Source organism: Bacillus rossius, chromosome 6 (genome assembly GCF_032445375.1).
Source record: "Bacillus rossius redtenbacheri isolate Brsri chromosome 6, Brsri_v3, whole genome shotgun sequence".
Taxonomy (NCBI): domain Eukaryota; kingdom Metazoa; phylum Arthropoda; class Insecta; order Phasmatodea; family Bacillidae; genus Bacillus; species Bacillus rossius.
The window spans coordinates 33,017,870-33,038,589 of NC_086334.1; the positions used below are offsets into that span (position 1 = coordinate 33,017,870).

At 33.6% G+C, this 20,720-nt stretch overlaps 1 protein-coding gene across 7 annotated transcripts in view; it reads left to right on the plus strand.

Moving 5' to 3' along the window:
• Window positions 1-20,315, plus strand: part of LOC134533002 (mitochondrial Rho GTPase) — a 45,513-nt gene extending 25,198 nt beyond the window's left edge. For 5 of the 7 annotated variants that reach the window (XM_063370118.1, XM_063370117.1, XM_063370123.1 and 2 more), the window contains one exon: window positions 854-20,315. In XM_063370118.1, the coding sequence (XP_063226188.1) occupies window positions 854-980 (127 nt within the window). In that variant the 3' untranslated portion in view covers window positions 981-20,315. The remainder of the gene's footprint in view (window positions 1-853) is intronic. The other 2 variants (XM_063370119.1, XM_063370121.1) reach the window with 1 other exon arrangement.
• The last annotated feature ends 405 nt before the right edge of the window (window positions 20,316-20,720 follow it).

The window sequence follows — 20,720 nt, forward strand, 5'->3', positions numbered from 1 at the left end:
TTATCGGGTTGATTCTGGCTGTTGTCGATCTTCAGGTCACAACACTGAGCTACCTACATTTTTAATTTATTTAGAGTTTATCATTGCTGTCTGTTTTCATTTCAATAGATTGATTTATATCTTCTAGGTGGTTACATTTCCGTAATAATTTTTTAAGAAATCTGAATCATGTGGTATAAGAGACCATTTTGAACAGTAACACTCATCTGTATTTTTTTTTAAATTCAATAGAGTAGCTTATTACAACTTTCTAAATACAGTTGTACTGAATGTTAATTGGGCTTTGGTATTTCCATTAAAAATATTTAAATATTTTGATATCCGATAATTCGGCAGAATCGCAAATCCAACACGGCCGTAGTCCTGAACCTGCTAGATTAAAGACCTTTCAATGTAATTCTTAACAAGTTTGTACAGACAAATAGTGAAGTTGTAATGATGCCTGACTGGAGGTGTTAAATTCCCATCTATGTTGGAAATGTTTTAGATGTGTAAAATTCATTTTCTGGTTTAATGTGTTTCTTTCACATTTGTGACTTGGACAGCTAATGCAAACCATTGCAGAATCATACGTTTGTGAATGCCTTAGAAGCACTTAAGCCTTCAAGCAGAGCATGTAAGTTATTAACTCATTACAATGGTTTTTTTTATGTACAATGTGATGTTTGCAATTGAAATGAGTTGTGTAGTTTACCTTCAGTAACTCTTATTTGTATGATTTAACTGAAACCATGTAAAGTTTTTTTTTGTTTGGTCAAATAATTTTAAAAAATAATTAATAAAATTACGAATTATGACTGTTAAAGTTCCAGTTTTCGCTTGATTCTGAAAAGCATCAAATGTGTGTTTGCAGACACATGAAGCAACTTGGGTTTCTCCGAGGAGATTCTGTCGTCTGGTGGAAGGCAGGCTTGGGTCTTGCTGCTGCAACTGCGATCGGTCTGTTTGTTGTCAAAGTGCTTAAAACGGACAAGAGCTAGTTGCAGTTGGCTTTCTGCAGGGGGTAAGGAAATGTGAGCTTGCATCTGTCTTCTGAACTCTGTCACAGAACTCGTGTATAAATCTAGTGTTTTGGAGATTATGGTAGATTTCTGTTCACAGAATTAAGGTAAAAACAAAACCCTAAAGTTTTTTTTTTTTTTTTTTTTTTTTTTTTTTTTAGTTTGCAAAGTAAAGGACTTTAATTCAGTCTGGTAAACTGTACAGGACTGAATAACAGTGGAGTAGAAAAAAGAAAAGTGCAAAATTGTGTACTGTGTTGTGTTAGAGTACGTTAAAATGTGCTTATGAGATCAGGATTGTGTTATACAGTTTTAAGCCTACCATAGTTTAAAAAAAAAAATTACTTTTACAACCAAATTAAGTACATATTTGATTAATTTAATGGTATTGGGAATTTCTGTGTTTGCAGTCTAAATAATTTGATTACCATAACTTCTGCATTTTATGTATGCTATTTTTAGATGGGAGAAAATATTTTCATGTCTCCATAGAAAACACAGATTTTGGTTGTGGTGTTTTAGTGCAAAACATAGCTTGTGTTAAAATTTATTTGTTTTGATTTTTTAAATTATTTAAGGTCATGTATATGAATACATGTGTTAATATTAAAGTGACATGTTAAGTTTAGTTGTATAAAATCTCAAAGATTAGTTTAAAATTAGTTGTATTAAAATAATTTTATTGTAATAACAAAACCATGAAACAGTTGACTTTTATGTTTAAAGTTGAGAATGTAGGATTTGGTTTCATTGCAATTACCATGGCAATTATTTTATTTCTACAGTATAGACACCATTCTGTCCAACAAACTTACCTATTAACACATTTTTACTGTTAAAAGTGGCTGAATTATAACAAAACTCAGAAAAATGAGGCAGTGTTGTGTATTAGGTTTAGTGATTGTTGGTTAGATCTATTAATCATTTAAGTATTTAAAAAAAAAGCAAATATTTAAGCTGTCATGTAGACAGGTTTCATTTAGATAATACAAGAATTCAATGTCATCTCAGCTGAACTTTTTATTCCCTGACATTCTCAACATCTCGTTCCTATCCATGTAATCAGCTTTCTAACAAAGAGGTTCGTAGTGTGCCAATGGGACTGTATAGTACCAAATGTTTTTTTTCCCACTTAAATTTACACATACTGGTTTGCTTGACCAATCAGCAAAAGAATTAACTACCAAAAACATGTGAAATTTTTAATGAATTTATTTAAAAGCGTGGTTTTCTTCTGTTGTGTGGTAATTTAATAATTAAAAATAGGATGTGTGCGATGAAAAGAAAATTGTTTCCTTCTGTATACTTAACATCTGCATCTGGAAAAGTTTTCAGAACACTTCATTTCGAATGTATAAGGTACAAGCAAGTAGTTGAAAGTTATGGATGTGGAAATATACTGTATACATACACATTCATTTTTGCTAGAAACAAAAAATTTTGCCCACTCATTTTAGAATACTTCATTTGCATTATATATTTAAATGACTATCATTGTCTCTTATCAGATTAGTAAAATATTTGCAAATATACTTAACTTTCAGCATTTATTTAGATTAGCTGATTACATGGGAGTCTTATCATAATGTCATAATTTCAAACCATTTACAGTTGTTTATTTTCTTTGCAAAATTCTGAATTTTGCATTCTGCCATATTTTATTATGTTTTGAATATGGGTTTTCTCAAACACAGTTTCATTGTTTTAGTGCTAGAAAGCAATCTGACAAGTTTTATACTAATTCACATTCTCTCTCCCTCTATTTCTCTTTATCACTAGTATTTTAGTTCATGAAAAAGTTTTTTTTTTCTGGCATAGTAATGAGGTAAGATTTTTAGCACATTCTGTTTTATGAGAGCTCTTTAAGTATTTTATAAGGATTCTATTTGTATGTCAGCTTTGATTTTTATGATAACAGCTACAATGATGGTGACGGCTAAGATTTATACTACAGTTGCACGCCCGAAACATCCAAGTTTGCGCAACTTCAGAACTTGCTTTTGGAAAGCTTAAGTAACAATTATTTTACTGCATTGATGTGGCTGACCTAACTTAACGAACCCTTCACTAAACTATGGTCTCAAGGACCTTTAAAATATATCACACTTCTGAAATTGCAAATTTTGGTCATGTAAGTGAGGATGATAAGTATTAGGCTATTGTACAATGATGTCTCCAACACAGAAACCATGGTACTCGTAAATGCTGATACCAATTCCTTCATTCTGATTAAATAGGTATTTGTATTTAACCTAAACATTGTAGGTTTGGTGCTTTATCATAGCTGTGGGATTACAAAATAAGGCCATAGGTTTGTGTGTAGGTAATTTAGTTTTAATAACTTGTGTTCACCAAAATATGTAAATGTATTTGAGGAACTGCACATCTGTATTCAGGGTACCTTTTGTAAAACATGCAGCTGTTTTGGAGGTTATGCTGCGAAATGTCAATTGTACTAAATATTTACATAATTGTATAAAGTCCAGTGCAGCTTGGGATTCACATTGGCTGTTTGTATGCCTATGAAAACAAATTTAGGGAACAGACTGATCTCATTTTCATATCTTCAAATTTTTCCAAAGTTCAGGGATAGTATTTGTATTAAGTAGAGGTCGCTATATTTCTAATACTTAACATTGTCAGGGTGTGTACAGTAGGTATTGTATAATTATTTTTCTTATTTATTTTTTTAGCTTTTAAAATAATTCAGACACATGACAGATGATATAAAAAAAAGTATGTATTTGTTAAAATATAGTTATGTTGTGTGTTGTGGTTTGTGTGCGTAAGGATGTTTTAGCTCATTATCTAATATCTTTGGGAAACAATGTTAAACATTTAGACTTTTTAAATGACTTAATTTTGGAGAAATAAAAATAATTTTATGTTGCTAATTTTATGCAAAATTAGCTCTTTGACTTCTTATAAATCAGGAGAATAAAATTAATGATAATACTGGAACTTTACAGGTTTAAATTCAATTTAAGGCTTTTTCATGATTGAGTTGAAAAATTTTAAAAGAAATTTATTCAGCTTTACCTACATGACATTATTGTTAGCAAAAAAAATCAATACTTGAATTCATTTATTTTTCCTTGTTTGTATGTTTAAAAAGTTAAAATTCTGACTTTGACTACTAATTGTTCAGTGTGCAACAGCTTTTTTTTTTTTGTTTCATGTCACAGAAATTGTTACAAAAAATTACTAAAGGTTGAAAAATTCAATTAAAGGCAACACACTATTCTTAAGCATCCAAATATCTTGAAGTCACATGTTGTTGATTAAGTATTGGGTTAAGTTCAGGTCAGGGCTGCCAAAAGAAATTAAGTACGTGGGGGCAGATAATTTTATCAAGCCCCTAATACACGACTCTTCAAAACCCTCACTATTTAAAAAAAAACCAAAAAACTGCAAATACTTAAGAGATTATAATGATGTATAAGTTTTTTTTAACAGCATTTTAAGAAAAGTTTTCAAATTTTTCACTTAATAAAACATAATTTTCATCCTTTTATACCTTTTAAAAAATATGCTAAAAAAATTTCTTTTTAAAACTTAACAATTATGTATTACTGAACAACTTAAAATAGAACATACATAATATTGAACATCTTAAAAATCAATAAACGTGGAGTTTGAACATAATGATTAGTTAAAATTTTGAGAACTATAAGAAATTTCGGTATCAATTATTGGCCTACTTACTTTATTTTGCATCTATGATAGGTGATACAAACCCAATATTAAGTTAATTTGTCTGACCTTTGTTAGTCTTTTCTTCTTTTTGAAGCTTTTCATTCCATTTTTGCACACCTTATTTATGTTGGTGTTTCATAATTTTCTTGAAAAAAATAGGACATTACATTTTATGTGACTTGCATCTTTAAGTAAATAGATAAAATAAAATACGTAGTAGCACTTATTATTATTAATGAACCTAACAATTCTGCTCTCATTTCTAACTCCGAAACAAAATTAGATTTAATATGTCGTGTAACAAATATTTTTTAAGCTACCCTATTTATTATCTACATGTTCAGTGTTACTCACCACATGAGATTTTGCATCTTTGTACTTAAAGGTCATTTAATTAATGTTCAAAGTAAACTGGAGACAATTGGTTAAAAAAAAACACACACACACACACACACACATACATACATACATACATTATATATATATATATAATCTATAACATGATTATGCTTCACCAACTGTGTGTGTTGTGCCTACTGTAAGATGCTAAAACTGAAAAAAAAAACAGTCAACAAATCAAGGAGCATACATAAATGAGAGTTACTGGCTGCAACCGAAGCTGTCCCACTTGTTATCTTGAAATAACATCTCTCGCACACATCAACCTGTCGTGGCCGGCAGATTTTTCACTGCCTTATCAGGTTTTTGACATTATGCATCCAAGCGATAACCAACATGAAACAAAATAGAAAATATCTCATATATGTATATTTTTTGTCTTTCCATATAGTCTTTTATCGTAACTTTCTTCCAGGCAGATTTGCTTCTACAAAGTTATCGTGGCCACGATTAGACGCGATATGAGCATGTAGCATAACTTGTAATTTTCGTCCTGCTGTCAGGATAAATCCATACATTAAAAAGTCTTGAAATGTCACGGTGCCCCCCTGGTGACCGGACCCTGGAGATTTTTCCCCCCTTCCCCCCCCCCCCCCTTCTCCCCCCTCCCCCACTCATTTGAAAGCCCTGGTTCAGATTAGTGGTAGGTTAGGATAGCAAATATTTGCTTTGCAAGTTTTGATACATGAATAATTATTCTCTGTAAACATTTCTTAAGAGAAAATTAGAGTGTAATTTAAAGGTCTGGTAATAAGACATAAATGTGAATCCTCTTAGTCTCAGTTGCTAACTGATCTCCTTCATGTCAGGAAATGTAGAAGTGTTATTCATCGACGTTCTTCATGCCATTGTACAATCTTAAGGACGTGGATACCATTACTTAGTTGATCCAGAAGGTTTATACTTGTGAGTCTCCAGGACGACATTGCAGATCTTATGTATTGCAGCCATACAATTAATATTAGGCAATAAATTAAAGTTAGATAAATACTTAAATTTTTATATACCATAGCGACCATTGTTAATGATTGTTTATGGTTTAACATTAAAAGAATAAAGAGGTAACTTTGTCTGTTTCCAACTAAGCACATCGTGAAGAAAATTTGAGTAATTCTATCACAGTGAAATTTTTTTTTTTTTTATATTTTGAAAAGCTGTACGGTATAACTATAAATACAATAAATATGCATTAATCTTAGTTGAGCTTGAAAGGAATATATTGTAGTTATTATCTAGGAACTTTGTTTCTTTTTCTTTATTGTCACTGTGATAATTTTCAGTACTAATCATTTGTATATGAATCCATTGCACATATTCATGGTATTTTGTAAGTGCATGTTGGAATTCTTGTGTATGTACAAGTGATTATGGCTTGGTATCCAGTGGCGGATCCAGGATTTTGGTTTGGGAGGGGCTTGACCCATCTGAGGCTAGGCTTTATCAAGGCAAACACTAAAAACAATAGTGGACCCAGATGCTTTTGGAGGGGGCTCGAGCCCCTTAGCCCCCCCTCTGGATCCGCTACTGTTGGTATCTAAAGAAGATGCATGGAAATTAAGTTTTATTCTCCCTAGTCTATTGTGTCCTCTAAGTGAGTCGGGTTCTGATTAAGGTCTGTTTTGACTGGGCCTCTTAACTTTTACCGCATAGGATGAGGTCAACTGCAGATTTGAGTGTTCAGTTTGAAATTACTAAATCTGGTAACTTGTGAAAGGTTTTATGTTGCATATTTTGTTTTGCATAAGATTTTAATTTTGTGTGTGTGGATGAAAATGTATATATATTTTTTCATTGTAATTATGTAGATGAAAAAAATTACACCAAAGGAAAAAAAACTGTCATTGCAGTTTTAACGTAACCAAATGAAAATAATAGTGTTGTTTTGTAAAATTTGCAAATTTTTTGTGTATTTCTGAAATATTAATCGTTAATGATGAAATATATATCTGTAATTGAATTCGTTCTTATCTATTGAAATAATAAAAAATATATATATTTTTACTTAAATTACAAAAAATTTTCAATATGTTAATTTGTGATGAATTGCTTCATTCATATATTGGTATTAACTGCAGCTATGCAAGACTGTCACATAATTAGTTTGTTTGGGAAACAAGATGAACTTAAACTTACGTAATTAAAAATGTAAGCCCGTAGCTAAATTCGTACATGATCAAGATTATAGTTCCTGTCTTCCCTCCTAACATGCTTTACTAGTAATATTCAGTGTTTATAACATTTTTGCTCTGAATAGTAGTTATGAAATATTCTAAACCATTTGTTGTATTTTGATTGTAAGTTATATAAAAAGAAAGTATGTATGCGTTTTATTTTTGTCATGGTTTAAATGTGAATTTATGTGTACAAATACTTAAATATTTGTGTTACACAAAGGTGAACATGCTTTGGGTTCGTTTCAGTTTTGACTGGGACTTAGCAGACAGTTTTTTCTATTTGGAATTTTTTTTATAACCAGTGAGGTTACACTACATTGAGGTTTTATTCTGTCAATTTAGTTTTTTCTGTAATTCCAACTCTGAATGCCTTCTGGTCACTACTATCTGCTAGTCACACATTACATTTAATGTTCTATGAATGTTGTTGTTTAGGAGTCCCTTATTGAAAAACAAATTATGTGGTTTATGGATTGTGCAATTTTTAGTTTTATTGGTATTAGGATGTAAGTAAAAAACATTTTTAAGATGTGTGATTATTGTGGAATTATTTTGTTATGCCATGTAATGCAATAGGTTCCTGTAGCTTAAACAGTGTTTCTAGTCATTCTTCATTTAGGTAGTATTAGATTTAAATTAAACTTGTAAATAGTAGTAGTCTTTGTGGGTTTCACATGCTATTTTTACCATCACAATTTCTTTATGTAATCATCCCACATAATAAAAAATTGTACTTGCCAATCTAGACATTTGGCTTACAAGAATGTAAATATGTACTATGTTTTATTGCATAATTGTCGCACATTTTATGGTAAAATAAAGTTTAAATAGAAGGGATGCTATTTTTATGCAAAAAAATCATTTTTTTATGTAAAGTTATTCATAAAAACAAAACCTATTCTTGGAAAGTATGTATATTTAAAAAGTAAAGTATATAAAAGCATGCCAAACAATTCATATTACAGTATAATCCCGCTGATGTGACCCCTCATGGTTTCCGGAAAAAACTGACTTATAAACGGAATGGTCGCAATAGAGGATTCGGGCCATTTCCCCCCCCCCCCCTCCCCCCAATTATAAAGTGAATTTGCGTCACGCGAGTTCGGCTATGCTAGCCGGCTGGTTGTTATTTTCGTTCAAAACGTGGCGAAGGAACTTGTGTGGATCAGGTAGAAAACATTCGGCTATAAACGAAAGATATAAGAACAATGCTATCCTGAAATGCTATGACATGTTTTTGGAGTAGATAATCACAGCGACAGACCGACAGGATGCGCTCCCGTCCTTGCAGTCAGCGATGTTTATTTTGACAGCTCAAGCAATTATCTTTTCCACGTCCCTTCACAGCATAAAAAAAAAAAAAAAAAAAACACGTGTGGACGAGTAAGTGAGGGGAAGGAGAGCGGAACTGCTGGCTGCGCACGCATCTACTCGCCAGTCGCCACCGTCTGGCGGCGCGCGCGTACGTGTGTGAGGCTGGCGACCAGCAGCATCGTTAGCTAGCGAGAGTGTGATGGTAAATGTCGACCTTGACCACTTCCGCTTACTGCAGGGCTTGCTCTCTTTTATCTCTGTCTCCCCCTCCCACAAATATATTGGCTGGCAGGTCTCGCCCTCTTCACCTTCTTTATCTTATCTCTCACGCACACTTGAAGCACCTAATACGTCGCGCCCCTCAAATTTTTCAATTTCAAATTGCTGCCTTCCTTCTGTACTGAATTATAATTTCTTCTCTCTTTTTAAGAATCGTGAAGAGAGTAGACTTTGGAATGCCATATTTCTGTGCTATCTTCGTCTTGGAAATTGTCTTCTTATCCACTTGCTGGATAATCTCATAATTTTCATTAGCGACAAACTGGCTCGCTTTATACTCATTTTCACTAATCCACGAGTCCGTGTAAATTGAAAAACGAGTCACAATCGTCAAACGGGACCGGGACCGAGACGGCAATAGACGCGCGCGTAGATGCTATCAGGTGATGCGCGCAGTTTACCGGTATTGGCTAGCGTGGACAGTCTAGATGGGTGGTATCTATTTTTAGCCGTCTTTTGTCTGCCTGCTTACAGTACAGCGCTCGCCAAGATAAACGTGAACACACAGCGCCCAACAAAGTGTAACAGACTTGTTTTTCAGCCGATTTTACTCAAATTTTCGACTTTCTCTGCTCAAATTTTTCACGGTTTCTCAAAAAACGGTTGTATAAACGGAATGGACGCATCAGAGGGGGGTCGCATCGGCGGGATTCTACTGTAATATCATGCAACGAAAACATTTTGTTCAACTTTAAATACAAAGATGAAAACTGTTACCCAAACGTGAGCCAGAATGCATAACTATTGTAGTACATACCACGAAAGAGTGCAGGCTATCAAATGTAGTTAACTCAGCACTAGACAGAGCGTACATGTTGCATGCAATCGGTGAGCAATCCAAATTGATATTTGACTACATGTGCGCACTCTATACGGGAACCAACATAACCAAACTTTAACGATTCCAGCACTTTGAAAACATCTTTAAAAGAACATTTACACATCACACAATAAGTAAGCAGTAATATCCAAATGAATGATAGATTTAAGTTTTAAAATACATTGTTTTATACTGTTATCTCCTGCAGCGACTCAAAAAGAGTTGCCAAGGGAGATAGGGTGGGTTTTTATCTTGCAAAAAAAACTTAAACAGTTTTGTGTACAAGACGCTTTTATTGGTTATAACAAAACACACGAGAAACATGCAAACTCGATATTTATACGTCGCTGTTTGCTTCAGTAGCAGAACTCTGTTAACAGCAAATGGCTGACGGTGTCTGTGAACACAAATTACACACTTTTACTTCCATGCAACGAGTACCAACACGGAACGAATAATAACCCTGACAGATACATTTAGATATTATGATAGCAATGGGAACAAACAATGTAACTTTTGTATTAAAATATTCTTTGAATTATTTTACTGATACTTCCAAAAAACTATGTTGTAAAATTAAATTAACTTTACACAATTCAAATCATTAACTGGACTTAGACTTATAACATTACGCAAAATTACAAGAACTTTATCTTACACACAATTCACAATATATACTTGACTTAGACTTATACTATTAACATACGCCGCGAGTTTGGGTCCTCCCTCCATTTATATAACAAACATTTAAATCAGACCCCTAGTGGCGTTTTCGCCTACACTCTATTGAGGTGCGGCCAACTCGTAGTCTTTATTCCTAGTTCCGGCTTTTCGGCGTCTCAGTCTGGTCTCTATTAGTTAACTACTCTATGTACAAAGTCAATTCCGGGTAAGTTCGCCAACACTGCCTATAAACCCTCGTCGCCGTATGCGGACAACGTAGATGTCGACCTCCACTCTCGTTGCTCCGACTCGCTCGTTCGCCACTCGCTGAGCGAGTGTTCCTAATCGAAAGTCTGCTACCCTCACTATTTACCTTCAGGGGGTATTCGCCCACCCCTGAGGACGTCAAATTCGATTAGCAGCTTTCCTCATAATTACTCGCCGAGCGAGTTCCTACTCGCTCCTGGTGAGTATTGGTGGCGAGTTTCTTTTTGTCGTGGCGTCTGATGCTAAGTCCGTTTTTTTCGTGGTATGTCGTCTGCGGCTAAGTCCCGATCCAGAGTGAAAAAGTTAAAGTTCCACTTACGGCCTTGTTGGAATTCGGCTAAGTTCCACCTCGGCTTCGGACAGAGGTGATAGTCTCCGCCGCTGCAGGCAGAGTCCGGTTGGGACCTCTGGATGCAGAGTGACTGTCTCTCTTGGCGGAGCAGCGATCCCTTCTGCCCCGGGTGCGGATTTTTCTAAGTCGGCAGCGTCGTGGTGCAGCGAAGTTTCGGGCGTCGTGGGTGATGGCGGCAGCGTGACGATTTGTAGTCTTCTTCGGAGCGGTGGTGTAAGCCAAAGCCTCTGGCTAGTAGCCAGGCACCTTCTGCTTGCTGCTTGCTAACAAACCCGTATTTATACCCGGCGAGCCCCGAGTGACATCATCAAGAGCCAATCAGCGCAACCCCGAAGTGACGTCATCAAGAGCCAATCAGCACAGACCCGAAGTGACATCATCTAGAGCCAATCAGCGCTCACTGCGTTGTTGCTAAGGGCTCGGTCGCCTGTGAGCCTCGGGTCGCCTGTGAATTCCGGGTTTCCTGGGGCCTAGGAGTTATGCAACCTCTTAGACTCCCGTTTATTGCTGTTGTCCTGCCTTTTAGGGGATTCTCGTTAGGTAGGATTTTCCTACCATAACAATACAGGAAAAGAAGTTTATGGGCAACAAAAAACTTATATCTTATTAAGAAAATGACGGGACCAAAACATTTGACTATATTGGACAGTTGTGAGGTACATCTTAAATGCATATTGTAATTACTGTATTTTCCTATAATAACTACCGAACTGCCTGACAGTAACTTAAAAACAGATTGCTGTGCTGTGCATGGTGCCTTATCCTGTCATTTTTACCACCTACATAAAGTACTTGGAATCCAACAACGAGATCAAAAACTTCATGCGACGTTTATGCGAGAATTTTTTTCCAAATTTTGACACCCTAAAATTATGGTGCGACAATTATGCGATATAGACAGTACTATTGTAAAAAATAATTTTTAGTATGTTATGACTAAGTTTCTGTATGTGTGTGAAATGTTAAAAATTAAAGTTTGTGGTTTATGTTTTTAATTTAATTTACCACTCTCAGGTAGCTGCTAGGTTAGGAAAGACATTGTTTATGTGAATGATACATTTGGCGACACTTGTAATCTCATACACTTGCAGTCTAAAGGCATCTTTGCTGAGAGACTGCTTGCAAGTATGGTGAGAGAATGATTATTGGTTATGCCCCTTGAATAAGCAGGATCATCAAAGCTTATACTAACTTAAGAACTGCAGTTATCTGTTACTGCCATAACCATTTCGTTTCTTTTTATGCTGTGACTGTCCCTAACTTACTCCCTGATCAATACAACTCTAACCCCACATCACAAAGTTAAGCTGTTGTATTTCTGACCCAAATTGTTTGCTTGAACAGGGACGAGTTCGTAATAGCTTGTGTGTGGTATTTCGTAATCTATTTTAACTGATAAATATTTTGCATTTAAACTGCAATAGTTCTTTGAGTATTACTTGGCAGTATTTTTTTAATAATCATTTTATACTTGGGAGCAAGAAAATGTCCTTTGTAGAATCTTCCTTTTTCAGTGACATTTACACTAATTTACACATAGTTGGCAGAAGGTAGAAGGAAAGCCGCTGTTTTTTTGTGGTGTTCATGTTTAGTCACTTCACGGCAAAGCAGTCTCGTCAGAACATGTTTATTTACTTTTGATGTTAATGTATCTCGGGGAGATGTGTAGTAGTTATGGGCATACTTATATTCGTAAATACGAATACAAATGTATTTAAAAAAATTATTTTCTATGTATTTGGATATGAATATATTCATAAATACAGGTGTGACTACAAATATATTTATATTTGCATGTGTAAATACAACTAAAGGTGTATTTGTATTTTCATACAAATTTTAATATTTGCCATTAGAGAATACAAGTACACAAATAAAATACTTATATTGATGTTTTTGTATTCACAAATATGTAAAAATATTCACTTTCACATATTTGTAATCACCTGTCTGTAAATACGAGAATTTACCACTTTCATTCATATTTACGCTGTTTTCTCAAGCTCTAGACCACAATTTTGTTTATTTCCAAACATCCTAGAGGAAAACTTATGGTTCAGTCTTCACTGATCCATCCTCTCCCTAAAATATACCCTTTAAGAATTAAAAACAAATTAAATGTATATCAGAAGTTAAAAACATCATATATGTACAGTTATATCTTATGCAAAAATAAAATACACACATGTAACATAATGTGTAGCATAAAAAAAAAAATTATTTTCTATCAAAGTTGAATTTAATCAGTGGCTTTAAATATATGATAAAAAAACTAAAAACCTTATTATTTTAAAAGCAAAATACAGAATTATATGTTTAACTATGCTGTAGTCTGTATCTTATGTTGCACGAATTGAATCACTACATAGAATAAAACAAAGTCGCTTCCCGCTGTCTGTCTGTCTCTATGTTTGCTTAGATCTTTTAATTTACGCAACAGATTTTGATGTGGTTTATTTAATAGATAGAGCGATTCAAGAGGAAGGTTTATATGTATAATACATGCATAATATAGTAGAGAAACACTGATCATTTTAGAGGTTTCTAATGTGATGTCGTAAATAAACACATTTTTTTGCGCTTACATTGCAAACGCTGGTTGAACCCTACGAGATAGATCAAAATAATGTACTACAAGTATTGTACACCTTAAAAAGGTCTACAAAAAAGTCCGCGATGATATATGTCTCTCTCTTAGGGATAACCCACAATTACCATTTTTTATCCTTTACTTTTTACGAGAAATAATAGCTTATTCACGAAGCGATTTGAAGCAATATAGCATTAATCCTTATCCAATTAACTACCTTAAATACATTATGCATTTAATATAGATCAATATAGCCCTTTACAGTATGTAATTTAAATGAATATTTTTGATGATATTACAGATTTAAAATGCAGGGACATAGCGGTTGCGGCGGCGCGTGCCTATAAATAGCGCGTCGAAGGCCGCGCTTCGCCCTACAGCACTTTATGATTAGCAGCGATCGCACACGTTTCTGTAGTATTATTAGTGTCAGCATTGCACATGCGTGTAGCCGGGGCGGGTCGCTAGTACAAAATAAAATGATGTATATACATATATGTTTGCTGATTTGTTTGTAACAAACTGTAATCAAATAATAGAGGGTATTAAATGTTATTTACTTCTAATTGTAATAGTGTGTTACGAAAATGATTTGCTTGTAAAATAGTAGGGATTATGCAAAAATATTTCTTATTCAATGTTTTTTTTTGTAAGAAAGTTTTAATCCACACAATTTACTACGAATCCAACGTATGTTTAGGATAGGTTTGTAATACAGGTTTTCTTATAGTTCATTTGTAGTTGGCAATTTTTTAGTGAAAGAAATGGCAGTAGTGTAGAATGTTCAAGGTCCACAAGTTTGTTGAAATTTAATACTCTTTGTAGTTTTTTTTAGAAGATGAGGTGCAACTGTTAGAGTCTTGGCTTCTACAAGCAAAACAATGGCATTCAATATGCCAAATTCATTCGACTCAATGTGAAAAATTTGAAAAACATGTTATATTAGAAGCATACTCATCATTTAACTCATGAGTGAAGTTGACTATAGGGAAGTAGAAAAAAGGTGATTAATTGTGGTTTTGTGGATTTGGTATAGAATATATTTTGAACGATGTAATTCAAGACATATGTATTTTGGTGCACTATTTGTTTCAAAAACTAAGGATAGCTATTATTCATCGTAATGCCATAATTTTACATCAACCTGTTAGCTTTATTATAACCAAAAAAATATTGGTTTCGTAACAATAATTTCTGCTAGTATTTTTTATAACTACAATTTTTAATTAAACTGTATTTCTTCTTAAAATGTTAAAATGCTGTTATTTATATTTCCTTGTACGTTTGAAGCACTTGAATTACACTAAAACCCTGTTAAGATATTTTTCAAGGGAATGGATGCTAAAAACTTATTAACAGGGAAAAATTCATTAAAAGGTAAATACATAGTTAAAATTCAGTTGCTTCATAAAAACAAATTTTACTCAAATGAAATACTGTATTAACTCAAAAATTACACTTACATATTATTTTCGTCAGCGTGCCGGAAATTCTACACAAGTATCAGTAAACTGAATTATTTAAAAATAATTTTAATTCAAAAACCACAATGAAAATTATCAAATCAACACTAGTAAAAAAAACAGTAACTGGTATTTACTGTTTTGAAAAATACTGGGTTACAGTTGTTTGTTTTAACACATTTTCAGACTGACGCATCACAAAATTGTCCAGTTCCCACAAGCTCTTCTTCACACTATCTGGAACATTTTGTGTATATACCAACCTTCATTTGTTTACACTTTGACGTAACACCAGTAGCCAAAAGTTGGTCCTGCTGCATCATGATTTTCCAAATTTTTTTGCCAAACTCACTCTTGGTATCAATATTATTTTCAGTTTTTCTTCAAAAGCCAATGCCTTCCGTTTAATGGATCTTCCACTACTTGTAGATGCCATTATGCACTGTTTTTCACAACACTAAACATTTATTATGCTTGAGAACCTTAAAATCACCCCGAAAAAGATCCCAAACTAAAACCCCTTATTTGCGGGTTATCAATTACCTATTATTTACTGAGCATGTTACAAAGTGCACGCAATGCTTGCCAAAAATTAAAAAAATTCCAACAAGTCAACAAATATTGGCTGGTGATAATCTGGTTTACTGTGAATTTGTAATGTGGTATAACTCGAACAGGGAAAATGAACAGCCTCTCAGTCTAAACGATGCAAGCAGATGATTTGTCAAAAAATTCACTTTTAACAGTGTGTGGCGTGTGCAGTGCAAATTATTTCATTATCGTTTGAGAATAAAAACTTAAAATTTTAAAAATTAACAATAAATAGTTTAAAAGTTTAAAGATAAACATTATTTTATTTTTTTTTCCACAAATGCTGAACATTATATGCGGGAAGCATCTATTAACGCAAATTTTATGAATGGGAAAAATTAACATAGGGATACTGTATATGGAAGTGATCAAGGGAATAATTTTGTGAACTTAATAAGCGGGAAACCTATTATGCAGGTACATCTTAAGTGAGTTTTACTGTAATTTCTTTTTAAGTAAAGCATATGATGATATAATTTTTTTTGGTATTCTATTCATGTAATAGTAGATACAGACTACTGCCATATTTAATTAATGGTTTTTCCTTCATTTTAAAACTTTAATATTATTCTTAAATATCACGTGTTCATATATTTTTTGAATACACTGATTCAATTCAAGTGTGATAAGTGATTATTTTTGTATAAGCTACATATTGTAATGCCAATTTTTTGTGTAAATTACCTTTGCCTGAGAATAACAGTATATTATGTTTTTAGTTCATTGAAGCATGTAATATGTATTTAGCTATTAAAAGGTATGTTTTAAAGGGAGGGTTTACCGTTGGAGTGTATACTATAATTTTCCTCTAGGAAGTTGGGAAGAACACAAAATTATGGTCTAGATATGGAGAAAACAGTATAAATATTAATGGTGTTAAATTCACGTATTTACTGATAGGTGAATACAAATATGCATATTTGAATATGTGTACATATTTGCAAATACAAATTTACTAATATGAATATATAATTCACATATTTGTATTCTGTAATATGTGTATATAAATATTCACACAATAATACAAATTTGACTTTTTTTTATCCATGCCTGAAAGTATGAATATTTCTTAAACACACCTGTAAGTACGAATATATTCATCTTCACAGAAAATAATTTTTGTGAATACAATCATATTTGTATTTCAAAATACAAATATGCCCATCTCTTATGTGTGGGTGTGGATTATTTCAATTAATTGTTCTACACTCTTGGTTCAGTTTTAGATGAACTGTTTTGGAGCCCTGTTCCAGATCTACTTCCAACTCATTGTCTAATGTTCTGCCACACATCAAAACTAACATTGATGTGGGCCGTGAATTGTGTGAAACTTTAGGTGCTAACAATGGAGTCTCTTAATAACCTCGGTGCCAACGTAACTGTTTGTATACCAGTCTATATATACTCTCACTCTTTCACAGAACTCACTGCAAGTTTTTGTAACTTTTTTATCGTAATGTTTATACTAGCGTGAATATACTGTAGTCACTTAAATGCAATGTATGTTTGAAAACGAAGGCATAAAACTTTAATATTGTAAATAGCAATGTAAATATGCACCAACTATGGGAATAAAAATAATTGCTTGTGGAATATAATTTTGTCTATATTAAGCTGAAGCTGATGCTGCATAAATGTATGTTGCTGCAGTTGGAAGGAATGAGAGTACTTTGTTAATCTAAATACTACTATTAGCCATTGTTATAGAATAAGTATTAATTACATTTTCATTTGTAGGTTGCAACAAAATTTGAGCAAATACCTACAGATGGAAATAAGATATTTGACTGATGCCCTATCTATTCTAAGATGCACCTCTCTGTGGAAATAATACTGCCCCATACTAAATAATTCATACCAGTATTTGACACATAGGCAGGTGGCATAAACAATATTGCTGGGAAAATTTTGAAACTTTTGTAATGGCTTATAAACTCAAATTTGGTTGATTAACTTCAGCTGCTCAGACTGGAATGAGCTTTTCGTTCATTGCCAGGCAATGAAGGATGGTTGAGAGGAGAGTCGTGTCTGAGTGCGAATTTGATTGGAGCATAGTGCAGTCCATGAGGCTATCCAACCAAGATATCTGTTACAGGAAACTCTTTTGTACATTTATATTTGGGAGGGGATCAATTACTCAGCTTTAAGTATTGTTTGGGGAAGCTCTTCAACAGTCTTGATTCTGCCCTTCAGGTCGATTATATTGTCAAAGAATTCATTGAATACACACCAGGAAAAATATAGGCTAGTAGCACATACAACCTGGAAATGTCTAGCTCAAACTCACACTTACAGCATTTTAAGAATTTCAGTGAACATTATTGTACTCAATCCAACAATTTCCATGGCAGTGGTGTGTATTTGGTCAATCCGGCTTACAGCTTCAGGCTCAACTAAGTAGTGTTCATTTGTAAACACTATTTATATTGTTTTTGGGAACGATGGGAGTAAAAATTTCAAGGCATAAGTTTAATGCTACTTTATTGTGAAACATTGTTGTGAAACGAATTCTGACGCTAATAGGTTGCAGACATTGCAGAAAACTTGTCGGATCCCGTTCCCTTGAACGGGCTCCACATAGCGTGAGGCTCAGGTTGAACCCCGCCATGCTGCAGGGATAGCGAGTCGCGGCGGTAGGGACCCACTCGCGCCTGACGCCATCCGACTTGCTGGCATCTAGTAAGGCAGTACTTGAGCAGAGGGAAACACAACAGGATTTGAGCTTATGTACACCGCATCACAGGCCATATTCTTTCAAGTACGTATTATTTTAATTATGTACTTGTATAAATTTGTATTGTTAAAATGTTAAATATTTATTGTTGTTGTGTAAATAAACATTGTTTGTGGTATAATGCTTTCACACTTTATTTTGAGACAGTAATTATTGGTCACAAATTATTATTTAACGAAATCACACACCATAATATAATTATGAGTCCACGAGCATGTAAATATTGTAAGTCCAACTAAGAATATGCTAGTTTAAAATAAAGTCCAAACAAATCCTGTGCATGGAATATTGTTTTTATTTCTATTTTTATCAGATTTTAATGAATACAAATGTTAGGATTCTTAAATACTTGAAAAAGAAATGAAAGAAAAAATATCTGAGTTGTTATTGTTTAGAAAATTGTTTTCTTTCTCGCTCTCTCTCGCAGCTGTTTTACACCTTAAGATATACTTAGAGTTCGAGGTTTGAATTGAAGAAGTTTCTCTTTTATCATGTGTACAGTGTTACACGTGCTTTTTTTTTTTTTTTTTTTTAATGTTGCCTGCTATATTGAAATACATTTAAAACATTTGGTGTAAACCCCATACCAGGGGTCGCCTAAGGGTCACTGACTCCTCCACTAAGCGCCATGGGTCAAGACCTAGCTAGCTCATCATACCAGCATACTGTCAAACTACGGCAGGCTGGATACCGGGAATGTCCGGCCCGTAGTAGTGTTGGCTTGTGGGCTGGAGTTTGGAGACCCCTGCTCTGAACTAACCCTTACATGTGATAACATTTTCTCCAAAATACCTTTGTGACAGTTTGTATGGCGGCGTTATTAAATATCAAACTTGACAAGCTTGACTTCTATAATGAGCAGTGCAGTAACATTGTACATGAATTTCGCTTAACTTTTCATTATTTAATTTCCATCCCAAGAAGTTTTATCAGGGTGTCTGAATAAATTTGAGACTGAATATTGTAGGTTAACAAATGTACATTGTTATTGTAGATATTCTTGTGTATCTGTACTATATATCCTACACACACTGTGAATTCTCCCCTTAAAAATCATTTGCTTGATTTTAAGTTTTTAAATTCACTTAAACTAATTTAAATTATTTAAAGCATTACTGTTAATCTGTACTTAATGTTTCTTACAGTTTTGTTTACAAACATGTACTTTTTTAAACCAACATTATTTTGTAACTGCAACGTATGGGAACTTTTATCATTGTCGTATCTGATTACCTGTGTAATTTGTTGTTTAATGTTCTCAACAGTTTATATAATTATACATATATATCTGTACCTTGGAGGCATAAGACATTTAGGGCAATGCACATTTAACCATAAGCTTGACCATTTGATGTTATTTCTATTGACATACTACACTAAGCTCTACAATGTGTCAAAATTAATGTATTTTGGGTACAAAACATTTAAGCATATACATAAGACTCTATTTAAATTCTTTAAACTGCTGTCTCTAAATGTAGATTTTGTGATATTGCATTTTATGCTTTCGAGGAACAGATATATAGAGTCTCCTGTGTTAGAAATTTCACTCAAATGTTTGTTCTCCGTACAAAACATCTTGGTGAATGAACACTATTGATGGGGGGCTATCTTCAGTCAGTATTCCTGTAACAATCTGTAAACAGCCAAGCTGTCACAAATACCAGCTTGTAAATATGATGTTGCAAGGACCAATGGCAGACAACCCAAGTTCTCATAGCTAAAAAGTTTGACTTGGGCTGTATCTATTGCTTTTACAAGCATGTTTGTTATTGGAATGTTATACATGTTGAACATTTATTCAAATTTTTGTTTACATTCAATAGCTATTGTTTTTAAAGTTTGGTTGGCTCGTATCAGTACATGCATTGTTATTGAGAAATGTTTGTTTCACATTTTATGCTTATGAATTTTGTTGAAAATGTGAGCGAACTTAAAATAAAACAATTGATTGACTGGGTTCCTCCTGAAAGTTTTGTAGTACATATGTACATTCATTTATACCTTGGGGAAAATCATGCCATGCTGAGAGAGGAAATAAAAACCCATTGAAATCTCTGAAGTCCCTTGGAACTGGCAGCATTAATTACCTGTTTCAATATTACAGGTATTCTCAACTACAACAGCCTACAAAACATTTTTTTTAAAGATTTGTGGTTGAGAATGACTCAGGTCACAAGTACGATGGCTATACTCATCTCTGTCACACTGCCTGCTTCAAGATGTTCATACATTTGAGCATTCCAAGATAGCAGCATAGGTAAACATTGCCAGTAACTACATCACAGCTATTGGAAGACTTGTCAGTACTGTGGTAGAAAATAATTATTAATATTTTATAACGTGTTATCCAAATTTGCAGTCTTCATTCAGATAT